At 37.3% G+C, this 13,443-nt stretch overlaps 2 protein-coding genes across 10 annotated transcripts in view; one reads left to right on the forward strand and one right to left on the reverse strand.

The window, feature by feature from the left end:
* WDR19 (WD repeat domain 19) overlaps nucleotides 1-8,985 on the forward strand; it is an 84,029-nt gene extending 75,044 nt beyond the window's left edge. For all 5 annotated transcript variants that reach the window (XM_019928324.3, XM_019928326.3, XM_019928327.3 and 2 more), the window contains 3 exons: nucleotides 89-165; nucleotides 488-612; nucleotides 8,672-8,985. In XM_019928324.3, the coding sequence (XP_019783883.1) occupies nucleotides 89-165; nucleotides 488-599 (189 nt within the window). In that variant the 3' untranslated portion in view covers nucleotides 600-612; nucleotides 8,672-8,985. The remainder of the gene's footprint in view (nucleotides 1-88; nucleotides 166-487; nucleotides 613-8,671) is intronic.
* A 1,659-nt stretch (nucleotides 8,986-10,644) lies between these two features.
* The window catches only part of RFC1 (replication factor C subunit 1), an 84,122-nt gene continuing 81,323 nt past the window's right edge, over nucleotides 10,645-13,443 (reverse strand). For all 5 annotated transcript variants that reach the window (XM_033856944.2, XM_033856940.2, XM_033856939.2 and 2 more), the window contains 2 exons: nucleotides 13,042-13,233; nucleotides 10,645-12,021 (listed from right to left, as the gene is read on the reverse strand). In XM_033856944.2, coding sequence (XP_033712835.1) covers nucleotides 11,944-12,021; nucleotides 13,042-13,233 — 270 coding nt within the window. In that variant the 3' untranslated portion in view covers nucleotides 10,645-11,943. The remainder of the gene's footprint in view (nucleotides 12,022-13,041; nucleotides 13,234-13,443) is intronic.

The raw sequence follows: 13,443 nt of genomic DNA on the forward strand, positions 1-13,443 counted from the left end.
TTTTAACTGTAACCATGTATTATAATTGAATAATGGGGGGAGTTTTAAAAATAAAGATGAATTTTATTCTTCAACGTACTGTTTCCAGGGTCGACATATGTTAAAGGATGATTGGACGGTGTGTCCACATTGCGACTTTCCTGCACTGTATTCAGAATTCAAGATGTAAGTGCACATCATTTCACTCAGCCATACAGATTTATCGAATAATAGGCCTTTTATTCAACCACGTTTATACTGAGGTCTCTTCATGTGTTCATGTTCTTAAAAATCTCTAAAGACTCAAATTGTCTTCTTGGAAGAACCTTCTGTGATCTTTGAGAACATTTTCTTTAAAGGGGATTTTGCATGAGACTGAATATTCCTAATTCTTAAGTCTCATGATGAACATGTACTAAGAAGTAGAAAGGAATAGTTGGTTTTCACATCACAATAACCCAAAAGTAAAGGAATATTTAATCTACTCTGTCTTTCCCTCTCCAAACAGCATGTTAAACACTGAAAGCACATGTCCTATGTGTTCAGAAAGATTAAACTTTGCTCAGCTGAAAAAAATCTCAGACTGTACCCAGTACCTGCGGACAGAAGTGGAGCAGTGAGTGGCATGTGCAGGTAAGTCAGACCATCCACTTACCTTCCCAGGGCACGAGATCCACGGGGTGGACACAGCTGTACAGTGTGTTTTGCCATTGGCTCCTTTTTGTACATCATGTAACTTGTCAGATTTGAACGAACAAAACTTGTCAGATTTGAAACAAACCTTTGATGTACTTAAAAAAAAAAGCTAAAGCACAGGTTGTACAGTCTCCATGGTGACAAAGGTTATTTGGCCAAGCAGCATCATGGATTACAACCAAAATGTATATTATCAAATCACATGGGCTTCTTTTTAACCAGTCCATTAAAACTGTAGCTAGCTATTAACAGTGGGGTTTTTGAGTTCTGTAATTCAGGAGAATATATTGTAAAAATTTTTGCTTCCAGAGGCTTGAAAACTCCCCATTTCTTTTTCTTTCCAAGTGTCATTTTTGTTGCATGGAAGCAGCACAATACCACTTCCACTCTCACTCCATTGGCAAGAATTTACTCATAGGGCCACACATACTGCAAGGGGAGGCAGGGAAAGGTAGTCTCCAGGTGGAAAGCCAAAAGCCCCTGCCAAAAACTCTTTAATTTTAAGATTCTTTAATTAAAAGGAAAAAGTAAGATTAGTCCCTGACACAGCACTAAACATAGTTAAAACGGAACCCTAGGTTTTCACACGAAACCTGTTCTCGCAATCTTCAATCCATCAGTAAACAGCAGCTCCATCCTACCAGCTGATCAGGATGGAAATGTGGACACCACCAATCCCCCAGTCCATAGGCAAGTCCTCTCAGTCCCCCTCCAGTGTATCTGGTTCCCTTCCTCAGGGGGACTTTTTATTGCACCTGCAAAAATAAAGAGCCTAAAAGACTCGACACGAACTGCCCCAGCCTCCTCCTCTGCTCACTACGCTGCAGCCCCACTGGCCTCTTGGCTGTTCCTTGGACTCCAAACTGCTTTCTGTAGCACCTGCAGTCTCTCACATTCCTGCCAGCAGCACCCAAGGGTTCTAGTTTTCCCATATCCTCACCAACACTTGCTGTTGTCTGTATGCTTGATTATAACCATCCCAGTAGGTGTGAAGTAGTATCGCACTGTGGTTTTGATGTGCATTTCCCTAATGGTAACGATGTTGAGCATCTTTTCACGTGCTTGTCGGCCATTTGTATATCTTCTTTAGAGACCTGTCTTCAAGTCCTTTACCCATTTTTTTAACTGGGTATTTTGTCTTTTTATCGAGTTGTAAGAATCCTTAATATATTCTAGGTACAAGTCCTCTATCAGATACATGACGTGCAAATATCCTATTCTGTGGAAGTATTTTTTTACTTTCTTCATAGCATCCTTTGATGTACAAAAGTTTTTATTATTTTGATGAAGTCCAGTTTATTTTTTTTTCCTTTGCCTGCTTGTGTTCTTGGTGTCATGTCTAAGAAACCACTGCTTAACCCAGCGTCACAAAGATTGACACTTACGTTTCATTCTAAGAGTTCTATAGTTGCTGCTCTTACACTTAACGTCTTTGATCCATTTAATTTTTGTGTATGATGTGAGGTAGGGACCCAATTTCCTTTTGTGTGTGGATGACCAGGTGTCTCAGCATCATTTGTTGAAAAGACTGTTCCTTTCCTATTATTACTGGGTATTGTCTTATTATTATTGTTATAAAGGTTATTTGTATATTCTAGATATAAATCTTAGATTTATTTTGCCGATATTTTCTCCCACTGTGTGGCTTCCCACTTCTTTTTCTTAATGGTCTTTTTTTTTGGAATATAGTTGATTTATCAATACAATGTTGTGTTCGTTTCAGGTGTACAGCAAAGTGAATCAGTTATACATATATCTTAATGGTCTTTTGATGAGCAGATTTTTATTCTGATGAATTATAATTTATCAATGTTTCATTTTATTATTACTTTTATTACTTTGTGTCTAAGAAAATTTTTGCCTACTCAAAAGTCAGGAGCATATTCGCCTGTGTTTTCTTCTAGAAGCTCTGGGTCTGTGATCCATCTTGAAGTTATTTTTGTTTACAGTATGAGGTGGGCATTGAGATTCTTTTCCCTCTCAAGTAGATATCCAGTCTTCCAACACCATCTGTTGAAAAGTCTTTCCTTTCCCCATTGAACTTGCTTGCATGCCTTTGTTGAAAATCAGCTGGGTTTTAAATATGGGTCTACTTCTGGACCCTCTCTTCTTTTCCATTGCTCTATTTGTCCCCTATTTTTATACTATACTGTCTTCATTACTGTGACGTTATAGTGTATCTTAAAGCCAGGTATTGTGGATCCTACAACTTTGTCATATTTTCCAAGACTGTTTTTTTTTTTTTTTTGCCGTACGCGGGCCTCTCACTGTTGTGGCCTCTCCCGTTGCGGAGCACAGGCTCCGGACGCGCAGGCCCAGTGGCCATGGCTCACGAGCCCAGCCGATCCGTGGCACGTGGGATCTTCCCGGACCGGGACACAAACCCACGTCCCCTGCATCGGCAGGTGGACTCTCAACCACTGCGCCACCAGGGAAGCCCCCACCAAGGCTGTTTTGACTACTCTTACTTCTCTCCATTTCTCTCTAAAATTTTAGAATCAGCTTGTCAAATTCTGTTTTAAAATCTTACTCAAATTACGATTGGGATATGTTTATTTTTCTGTTGCCACATAACATTATCACATATTTAGCATCTTAAAACAATATACATTTAATATTTCACAACTTTTTTTGAGGTATAATTATCACCTTGTATTAGTTTTAGGTGTACAACATAATGATTTGATATATGTTTATACTGTGAAATGATTACCACAGTAATTTAGTTAACATCCATCACCACACAGTTACAATTTTTTTTAATTGAGAACTTTTAACACCTATTCTTTTAGCAACTTCCAAGTATACAGTGTTGTTAACTATGATCGCCATGCTGTATATTACATCCCCAGGACTTACTTGTAACTGGAATTTTATACCTTTCAACCACCTTCATTCTGCCCACCCCCACCCTCTGGCAACCAACAGATTGTTCTGTATCTATGAGTTCAGTCGGGTTTTTTTAAAATTAAACATGTGAGATCATACAGTATCTGTCTTTCTCTTATTTCATTTAGCAAAATGTCCTCAAGGTCCATCCATGTTGTTGCAAATGGCAGCATTTCCTTCTTCTTTATATGTATATACACATGTATACATATGTACCACATATTCTTTATCCAGTGCCATTTTCTTTATCCAGTATTAGTGGACACTTAGGTCATTTCCATGTCTTAGCTATTGTAAATAATGCTGTAATGAACACTGGGGTGCAGATACCTTTTCAAGATAGTGATTTTGTTTCCTTCAGATAAATACACAGAAGTAGAATTGCTGGAACATATGGTAGTTATATTTTTAACTTTTTGAGGAATCTCTGTAGTGTTTTCCATAATGGCTTCATCAATTTACATGCCCACCAACAGTGTACGATGGATACCTTTTCTCCATATCCTTGCCAAGACTTGTTATTTCTTGTCATTTTGACAGCTGCCATTCTAACAGGTGTGAGGTGCTATCTCATCGTGGTTTTGATCTGCATTTCCCTGATTTGTGATGCTGAGCACCTTTTCATTTACGTATTGACCATATGTACGTTTTCTTTGGAAAAATGTCTATTCAGAGCGTTTGCCCATTTTTTTGATTGGATTTTTTTTTCTATTGAGTTGTATGAGTTCTTTATATATTTTGTATATTAACTCAAATTATCAGATATATGATTTGCAAATATTTCTCCCATTCCATAGGTTGCCTTTTCATTTTGTTGATGGAAACTTTTTAGATTGATGTAGTCTTACTTGTATATATTTGCTTTGTTGCCTTTGCTTTTGGTGTCACATACAAAAATACATTGCCAAGACCAATGTCAAGGAGCTTACTCCCTATGGTTTCGTCTAAGAGTTTTATGTTGTCAGGCCTTATGTTCAAGACTTTAATCCATTTTGAGTTAATTTTTGTGTATGGTGTAAGATAGTGATCCAGTTTCATTCTTTTGCATGTGGCTGTCCAGTTTCCCCAACACCATTTATTTAAGAGATTGCCTTTCCCCATTGTATATTCTTGGCTTCTTTGTCATAAATTGACCATATATGCACAGGTTTATTTCTGGGCGCTCTATTCTGTTCCATTAATCTGTGTGTCTGTTTTTATACCGATACCATACTGTTTTGATTACTATAGCTGCATAATATAGTTTGAAATCAGGAAGTGTGGTGCTTCCAGCTTTGTTCTTTCTCAACATTGCTTTTTGGCTGTCCAGTGTCTTTGTCGTTCCATACAAACATGAGGATTGTTTGTTCTATTTCTGTGAAAAATGCCATTGGAAATTGATAGGAATTGCATTGAATCTGTAGATTGCTTTGGGTAGTGTGGACACTATAACAATATTAATTCTTCCAATCCATAAGCATAGAAAATCTTTCCATTTATTTATAAATCTTCAGTTTCTTTCATCAGTGTCTTATAATTTTTCAGTGCACAAGTCTTTCACCTCCTTGGTTAAATTCATTCCTAGGTATTGTATTCTTTTTGATGCAATTATAAATAAGATTGTTTTCTTAATTTCTCTTTCTGATAGTTGATTATTAGATACAACAGATTTTTGTATATTGATTTTGTATCCTGCAATTTTGCTGAATTTATTATTCTAACAGCTTTTTTGGTGGTCTTCAGGGTTTCCTATATATAATATGTTATCTGCAAATAGTGACAGTTTAACTTACTCCTTTCCTATCTGAATGCCTTTTTTCTTTTTCTTGCCTAAAGGCAAGAGTGACATCCTTGTCTTATTCCTGATCTTCGAGGAAAAGCTTTCAGCTTTTCACCATTGAGTGTGATAGCTGTGGGTCTGTCCTGTATGGCCTTTATGATGTTGAGGTATGTTCCCTCTATACCCACTTTTGTGAAAGTTTTTATCATGAGCAGATGTTGAATTTTGTCAGATGCTTTTTCTGTATCAAGATGATCATATGATTTTTATCCTTCATTTTGTTAATGTGGTGTATCATCTTGATTTTCTGGATGTTGGACTATCCTTGCATTCCTCCAATAAATCCCACTTGACTGTGGTGTGTGATTCCTTTAATGTATTATTGAATTCAGTTTGCTAATATTTTGTTGAGGGTTTTTGCAACTATGTTCATCAGAGATATTGGCCTGTAATTTTCTTTCTTGTAGTTCCTTTGTCTGGTTTTGGTATCAGAGTAATGCTGGCCTCATGGAATGAGTTTGGAAGTGTTTCCTCTTCTATTTTTTGGAAAAGTTTGAGAATTGGTATTAACCAGTGAAGCCGTCTGGTCCTGGATTTTTGTTTGTCAGGTTGTTTTTGATTACTGATTCAATCTCCTTGATAGTAATTGGTCTAATTTTCTGTTTCTTCATGATTCAGTATTAGAAGGTTGTATGTTTCTAGCAATTTATCCATTTCTTCTAGGTTGTCCATTTTGCTGGCATTCTAGTCCATTTTGCTGGCATTATAGTATTTCATAGTAGTCTCTTTTGTATTTCTGTGGTATTGAATGTAATATCTCCTCTTTCATTTCTGATTTTGAGTCCCCTATTTTTCTTGGTGATTCTAGCTAAAGGTTTGTCTATTTATCTTTTGGGCAAAAAAAAAAAAAATAGCTATTAGTTTCATTGAACTTTTCTATTGTCTTTTTAGTCTCCATTTCATTTATTTCTGCTCTTTGAGATTTCCTTCCTTCTACTAACTTCGGGCTTAGCTTGTTCTTTTTCTAGTTCCTTAAGGTGTGAAGTTAGGCTGTTTATTTGAGATCTTTCTTGTTTCTTAATGCAGGTGTTTATTGTTATGAGCTTCCTTCTTAGAAACTGTTTTTGTTGCATCCCATAAGACTTGGTATGCTGTATAGCTGTCCCTCAGTATTCGTGGGGGATTGGTTCCAGGATCCCTAGTGGATACCAACATCCACGGATGCTCAAGTCCCTTATATATAATGGTGTAGTATTTGAATATAACCTATGCACATCTTCCTGTATAATTTAAATCATCTCTAGATTACTTATATTACCTAATGTAAATGCTATGTAAATAGCTGCCAACATGTAGCAAATTCAAGTTTTGCTTTTTGGAACTTTCTGGTACTTTTTTTTTTTTTCCTGAATCTTTTGACCCATGGTTGGTTGGATCTGTGGATATGGAACCCACAGATATGGAGGGCCAACTCTATTTCCATTTTCATGTCTCAGGTATTTTATTTCTCTTTTGATTTCTTCTTTGACCCAGCAGTTGTTGAGCAATATGTTTGAATGTCCATGTATTTGTGAATTTTCCAGTTTTCTTCTTGGAACTGATTTGTAGTTTCATACTTTTGTGGTCAGAAAAGATGCTTGATATGATTTCAGTCTTCTAAATTTATTAAGACTTGTTTTGTGGCCTTACATATGATCTGTCCTGGAGAAATGTTCCATGTGTGCTTGAGAAGAATGTGTATTCTCCTGCTTTGGGATGGAATGTTCTGTAAATGCGTTAAGTCCATCTGGTCTAACATGTCATTTAAGACCAATGTTTCCTTATTGGTTTTCTGGCAAATGAAAATCTATTCACTGATGAAAGTGGGGTAATGAAGTCCCCTCCTATTATTGTATTGCTCTTTCTCCCTTTAGATATGTTAATATTTGCTTATATTTAGGTGCTGCTAATGTAAATAATAAATATCTACAAACGTTATATCCTCTTGTGGATTGATGCCTTTATCATTATATAATGGCCTTCTTTGTCCCTTCTTACAGTCTTTGTTTTAAAATCTATTTTGTCTAAGTATAGCTACTCCAGCTTTCTTTTGGTTTCCATTAGCATGAAATCTTTTTCCATTCCTTCACTTTCAGTCTGTGTGTCCTTAAAGCTGAGTGAGTCTCTTGCAGGCAGCATATAGATGGGTCTTGGTTTTTATCCATTCTGTCTTTTGATCAGAGAATTTATAAATTATATTTAAAGTAGTTATTGATAGACAGGGACTTGCTGCCATTTTGTTCATTGTTTTCTGGCTGTTTTGTAATTCCTTCGTTCCTTCTTTTCTTGATCCTTTTTCTCCTTTTGTGATCTGACAATTTTCTGTAGTCATATGCTTAGATTCCTTTTTGTCTACCATAGGTTTCGCTTTGTGGATACCATGAGACTTACATAAAATACAACAGTCTGTTTGAAGTTGATAACAACTTACGTTCAAATGCATTTCTACTCTCACCATCCACATTGTTTGTGATGTCACAATTTATATCTTTTTATCTTGTGTATCCATTAACAAATTATCAGTTATTTTTACTATTTTGTCTTTTAACTTTCACACTAGGTTTATAAGTACTTACCATTACAACATTAGATTATTCTGAATTTATATATTTACCTTTACCTTTGAGATTTACAATTTCATATATTTTCGTATTATTAATGAGTGTCCTTGTGTTTCAGCTTAAAGAAGTCCCTTTAACATTTCTTGTAAGGCCAGTCTAGTGGTGATGAACCTCTTTAGCTTTTCCTTGCCTGGAAAACTTCCTCGCTTCTTCAATTTTGAAGGATGGCTTTCCCAGGTAGAATATTCTTGGTTGGCAGTTTTATTCTTTCAGCACTTTGACTATATCAGGCCACTCTCTTCTAGCCTGCAAAGTTTCTGCCAAAAGAATCTGCTGACAGTCTTATGAGGGGGGAGGGGGTTCCCCTGTACGTCTTCTTGTCTTTAACTTCTGGCGGTTTAATTATAACTTGTCTTGGTATGGGCCTCTTTGGGTTGAGTTGCTGAGCACTAACTAACTTTGCACTTTCTCATTCTTCTCAGTAAGGTGGCTGTTATCATCATCCTCACTTTATAACAGAGGTCCAGCAGCTTGCCCATGCAGTTCTAGTCAGTTGAAAAGCCAGGACTGACACTCGATTACAGACTGGGAATTTCTTACTTGAACGTAGTGATCCTGCTCCACATTCCAGAAATGAGCAAAAAAATCTTCTTTATTATGCTTGGCTTTATTACTAAATGCTAGTAGTTACTTGAAACCCTTCTAAAAGCATATGGGGTTTTGTTTTTTATTTTTTTATCCTTTCTAGGTATTATGGTCCTGAGAAGATACCATTTTTCCACAGGAGGCTGTGTTTCTACCCCTGGCAGATTTCAAGATGGTCCATCCCGAATACAGAAAAAACAAGGTCACCTCTCCAGGCCACCACTTTCAACTTCTGCAGAGTGGGAAACAGTGACATAGAGCATTGCTGTTTATACTTTGTACATTTCCTCTTCTGAGTCTTACATAGTCTATGCTCTATACTGTTAATAGTAACCTACGACATAACTGTAAATATTCAGCTTTTTGATATCTTTTCTATTTTGAAATACCTCCTTTAAAATAAACTTATTGATTAGATATTTGTAATGTTTTCCCAGATTTAAAGACAGCAAAAGAAATAAAGGAAGGTAGCTTTAAACCATACTGTGAAGTTTGGGCAGCACAGATATTAACAGTGTTAAAAAGTTTGAAGTGAGAGGCTTACACAAATCAAGGCTATTTAGCAGAATCAGTCTGAGAATAAAAACATCAAAAATCAGTAAAATCAGCATTTTTAAAGAATGAAACTATAAGCTTATGTTTCTTGAGTCATTATGCTACATAGTATGGAATTCCTGTCACAAAATTAAATCATTTGACTTCCCCTGAAGACGTACATTATTCAGAATCTTCCCCAAGGTGGGTGGAGGGTTCCTTTCCCATGTCACACACACCCAATACTATACATATCAGTATATGCTTCCTTGCCATCCAAAGCCAAAGTATCAAAGTCTGAGCAGCTGACAGAATCATGTAGCCTAACTAACTCTGAATGTATCAGATGATATGATTTTACAGTATAGCCACCAGCATTCTGAGCATTACAGAGGTACCTACGAGCCTAGGGTAGAACCCAAAGTGCCAGTAAAGTTTTACAGCATCCAGGTATCCATATGCACGCCTCCAGCTTTATGCTTTTCCTTCCCAAAGGCTGGCTAGAGGCTCTGGCCTTCCTAAGTGATACAAGTCATTATCATTAACCCCACCCGTGGTCCCTTTGTTTTGTGTTATCACTTGAGGGATGTTGTAAGGTTACAGGAATAATAAGAGCCATAGGCACTTGGGATCTGTAAGGGTAAGCACATTATATTTTGGGAGTTAGTTATGGGCCTCAGACATTCACTAATGAGCATAATTGTACCAGAACTTATTTAGGAAGATACTCCTAGTACACATAACTATGTGCTCCTTATTAATAACTTCAAGAGGCCCAATAATGTTGCTGTAAATAATACACTGACAAAACTTAAAAAATGACGGACGAAGTAGTATTAGTAATAAAGTAGTAGTTTGTTATAGACTACCAAATGGCCAAGACTCAATGGATTGCAAAGAAAGCAAGTATACAGTTTTATGCTGCAAGGATGATGTGTGGCATCCAGTGGCTCCAATAAGGATTTACTGGTTGCTCCAAATCATAATGAACAAGTAAAGGACACTATCTGTTGTTCTGGCTGCAAGGAGATAATAGTCCCTTTCCTGGAAAGCACAGAGCAAGTAGGCAGATATGACTTGCATATCAAAAAGCAATAGAAATGGAAAAATATGCATAAGAAATTTATGCTCACCCCGCTGGTGAGGTGAGGCAGTCGTCAATCAAGAAAATCTTCACTGGGCTTCCCTGGTGGCGCAGTGGTTGAGAATCTGCCTGCTAATGCAGAGGACACAGGTTCGAGCCCTGGTCTGCGAGGATCCCATATGCCGCGGAGCATCTGGGCCCGTGAGCCACAACTACTGAGCCTGCGCGTCTGGAACTTGTGCTCCGCAACAAGAAAGGCCGCGATAGTGAGAGGCCTGCGCACTGCGATGAAGAGTGGCCGCCGCTCGCCACAACTAGAGAAAACCCTTGCACAGAAACGAAGACCCAACACAGCAAAAATTAATTAATTAATTAATTAAAAAGAAAATCTTCACTGAAGCAGAAGTTTCAAGCAGGGCTTTTAACAAAGAGAGGGACGTGGTTTAGTAGGCAAAGGCTTAAGGCAACATTTTATTCCCATAATGAACTTAATCTACATGAAAGACATTTTTCACACTGGTAAATACATTTTAAATGTCTCAAGAACTTTGTCTGGCGTCCCAAACAAGACTATCAGTTCCTTAAAGGCAGGGAACAGAATCCTGATTTTACATTCCTTTTAGCACATACCTTGCAGAAGTAGCACATACCCTTGAGCATTTACTAACAAGATTTTAAAAATTGCTAGACACCCAAATTCCAGACTAGTTCCACAGCCTCAGGCCCGTCAACAAGCACAGTTACAGGTACAATCTAAAGTTCCAGTAGGGTTTGTGGAATCTGTCAGGACAGAACTGAATCCCTCAGGGACAAAGTAAACAAAAGCCAGTGTTCATTTAGTCCCAAACCAGAGTAAGGATAAGAGTTTGACCCAGCCTAGGCCCTACTGGTTTTAAACTAATGAGTTGAAACTCTGGAAGGCTAGGAATGTCTGACAATCTTTCTGCAGCCACAATACCCTCTAATAATAACAAAGAGCCCTCTCCACGAAATTCTATTCACAGCAGAGGTGTGGTTGACACTCATGGGGTAATGAAGTTGGGAATTAGAGTTCTGACTCTTCAACTGCCAAAGTTATGTTTCACAGAACAGGTCAGTAGGAATATAGTTAGCTTTTGTATCCAATCATTTGCAAATTAATAAGGAAATAATATACCAACATAGTATCCTACTGTACAAGATGACAATCTTAAGAATTTGTACATGTATCATGTGAAACATTTTTATTTCTAATTTCTATTTTGCAAGGTATTTGACAATGTACAAAGAATACCCAGTTCTAGGTGGTGACTGTTTTGTATTTTATTTACAAAATTTCTCCACATAATAGTAACTACCTACCTCTTTTTTTAAAAATCGGCATCGGTCGTATAATGGCCATTAGGATAAATTCTTAAGCCTACAAAAGCCGCCTTAGTACCTCTGTTCCCAGACATATTACTGTTAACTAAAAATCTGACTCCAAAGCCCACATGTAGTTTCTAATTCTGAATATACAGTCATTTTGAAGTACAATCTCATTAGATTGACAGGGGACAGTGGAGGACCCAAGCAGTCCTATCAACCTCTATAAGAGGTGTACATCAGCCTACTGTTTACATCCTTCTAGCTGTACCACCGTTTATTTGTAATGGGACCATGAGGTTGCCCCATTACACTAAAACATGGTTCCTTTGGAAAAACAAGGCATTCTCTAAGACCAGCTAGACTGGTCAGCAGGTTGAGTAAAAAGTAGCGGTCAGCAGTGAAAAATGGTTTTATTTCTTTGAACTTTTTCCTTTTCCTTTTCTGGACTCTTTTTCTGATTTTGAAGTCTTTGAAGATTTTGTCTTTTTCTGTTGGGAGGGAAAGATGTACAAAATAGTTAGTAGCTGTGTTTATGAGTAAATGAAATAAGTTCATCTCTACAAGAAAGCAAATCTTTACCTGCAACTTAATAAGAAGAAAGGGTGCAAACACCTAGATCTTGAACTACAGCTACCCTCGATGAGCTTACTAATAACAACTGGCTAGCTGTAGCTTTGAACTACTGAAAAGCTATTTAGACTCTAGAACTAGGATATGTTCCCCAGAACACCGATATATTTAGGAAAGACAAAATAAGCAAGATATAATTTACACACATGGTAATGTTTTCATGAAGAATTTCCTTTTCTTTCAGTTTCAGATTAGAGATCCAAACACACTCAGTTTGAGCAGGGGAGGGAGTAGACTTCTTATGTCTACACAAGACTAGAGAGCCACACTGGAGAAGGCCACTATTCCCACCCCTGCACATACAAAACAGAATCAAGGAGCAAGAATGATAAACACACACACACTAAGGACAGAAGAGGATACAAACTAGATTCCTTTGCCTCAGCCAATGGTAAACAGGGGGCTGATACCATAAATAATTTTAATCTTTCCTAGCAAAAGATGAGGATGTTTTGCTCTGGGAAACTTCTATGGGCAGTTCAACAGCTATAGCAAAAAATAAATAACAGAAAGGAGAAATGGTTTCATTAAAAATGCTTTTCTTGATTATGCTATGAAAATACGTCTGTGGGTAAAGCACACACCAATGGCAAATTTAAAAAAATAGTCCTTTTTCCAACACAGCATATGACCATCAATATGATGGCCTATTTTTTTGCTGTCTGGCTCTTCCACTGTTATAAGAAGTTGACTGTTTATAAAAATGAAATCTACACCTTCTTCACCCTCGGAACTGTGATGAACAAAACAAAGTATTTTCAGCTTCCTCTGTTACTTGCTAAACAGGCTCTGAATAATTTCAAAAGGCAAGTTATACACAAGATAAGCTATTTTGAGGGAGTATCATAGCTTCTCCTATTTGCAGATGAAAATACTACCTTGATCATAGCATCAGTTTCCAAAGTGTCCTGGTCTTTCTCATCAGATTGAGAGTCATCTTCATTTAACTCTTCATTGTATTCAGCATCCAGCGCTGGGCCTGTGCTGTGTCTGTGTGTCTTTACTGCCTGGAGTGAATACGGAATAAGGTGGACTTCCTTATTGTAAGCTCTCGTGAAGGCTGCTTTCACCTACACAAAAGGAATAGAGGGAGGTTTTTAAAACTCTAACTGCCAAACAACCCCTTTAAACTCTGTAGGCCTAGAGGCTCTGAGAGACCCTAGGAGCCCCTTGAAATTGTTTGTAAAATATGTATGCATGTACATGTAAGTATATCTATATGCATTTTCCTATGGAGAAGTTCCATATTTTTCATGTAATTCTTAATAGAGCCATGACTC

Source organism: Tursiops truncatus, chromosome 5 (genome assembly GCF_011762595.2).
Source record: "Tursiops truncatus isolate mTurTru1 chromosome 5, mTurTru1.mat.Y, whole genome shotgun sequence".
In the NCBI taxonomy this organism is placed as follows: domain Eukaryota; kingdom Metazoa; phylum Chordata; class Mammalia; order Artiodactyla; family Delphinidae; genus Tursiops; species Tursiops truncatus.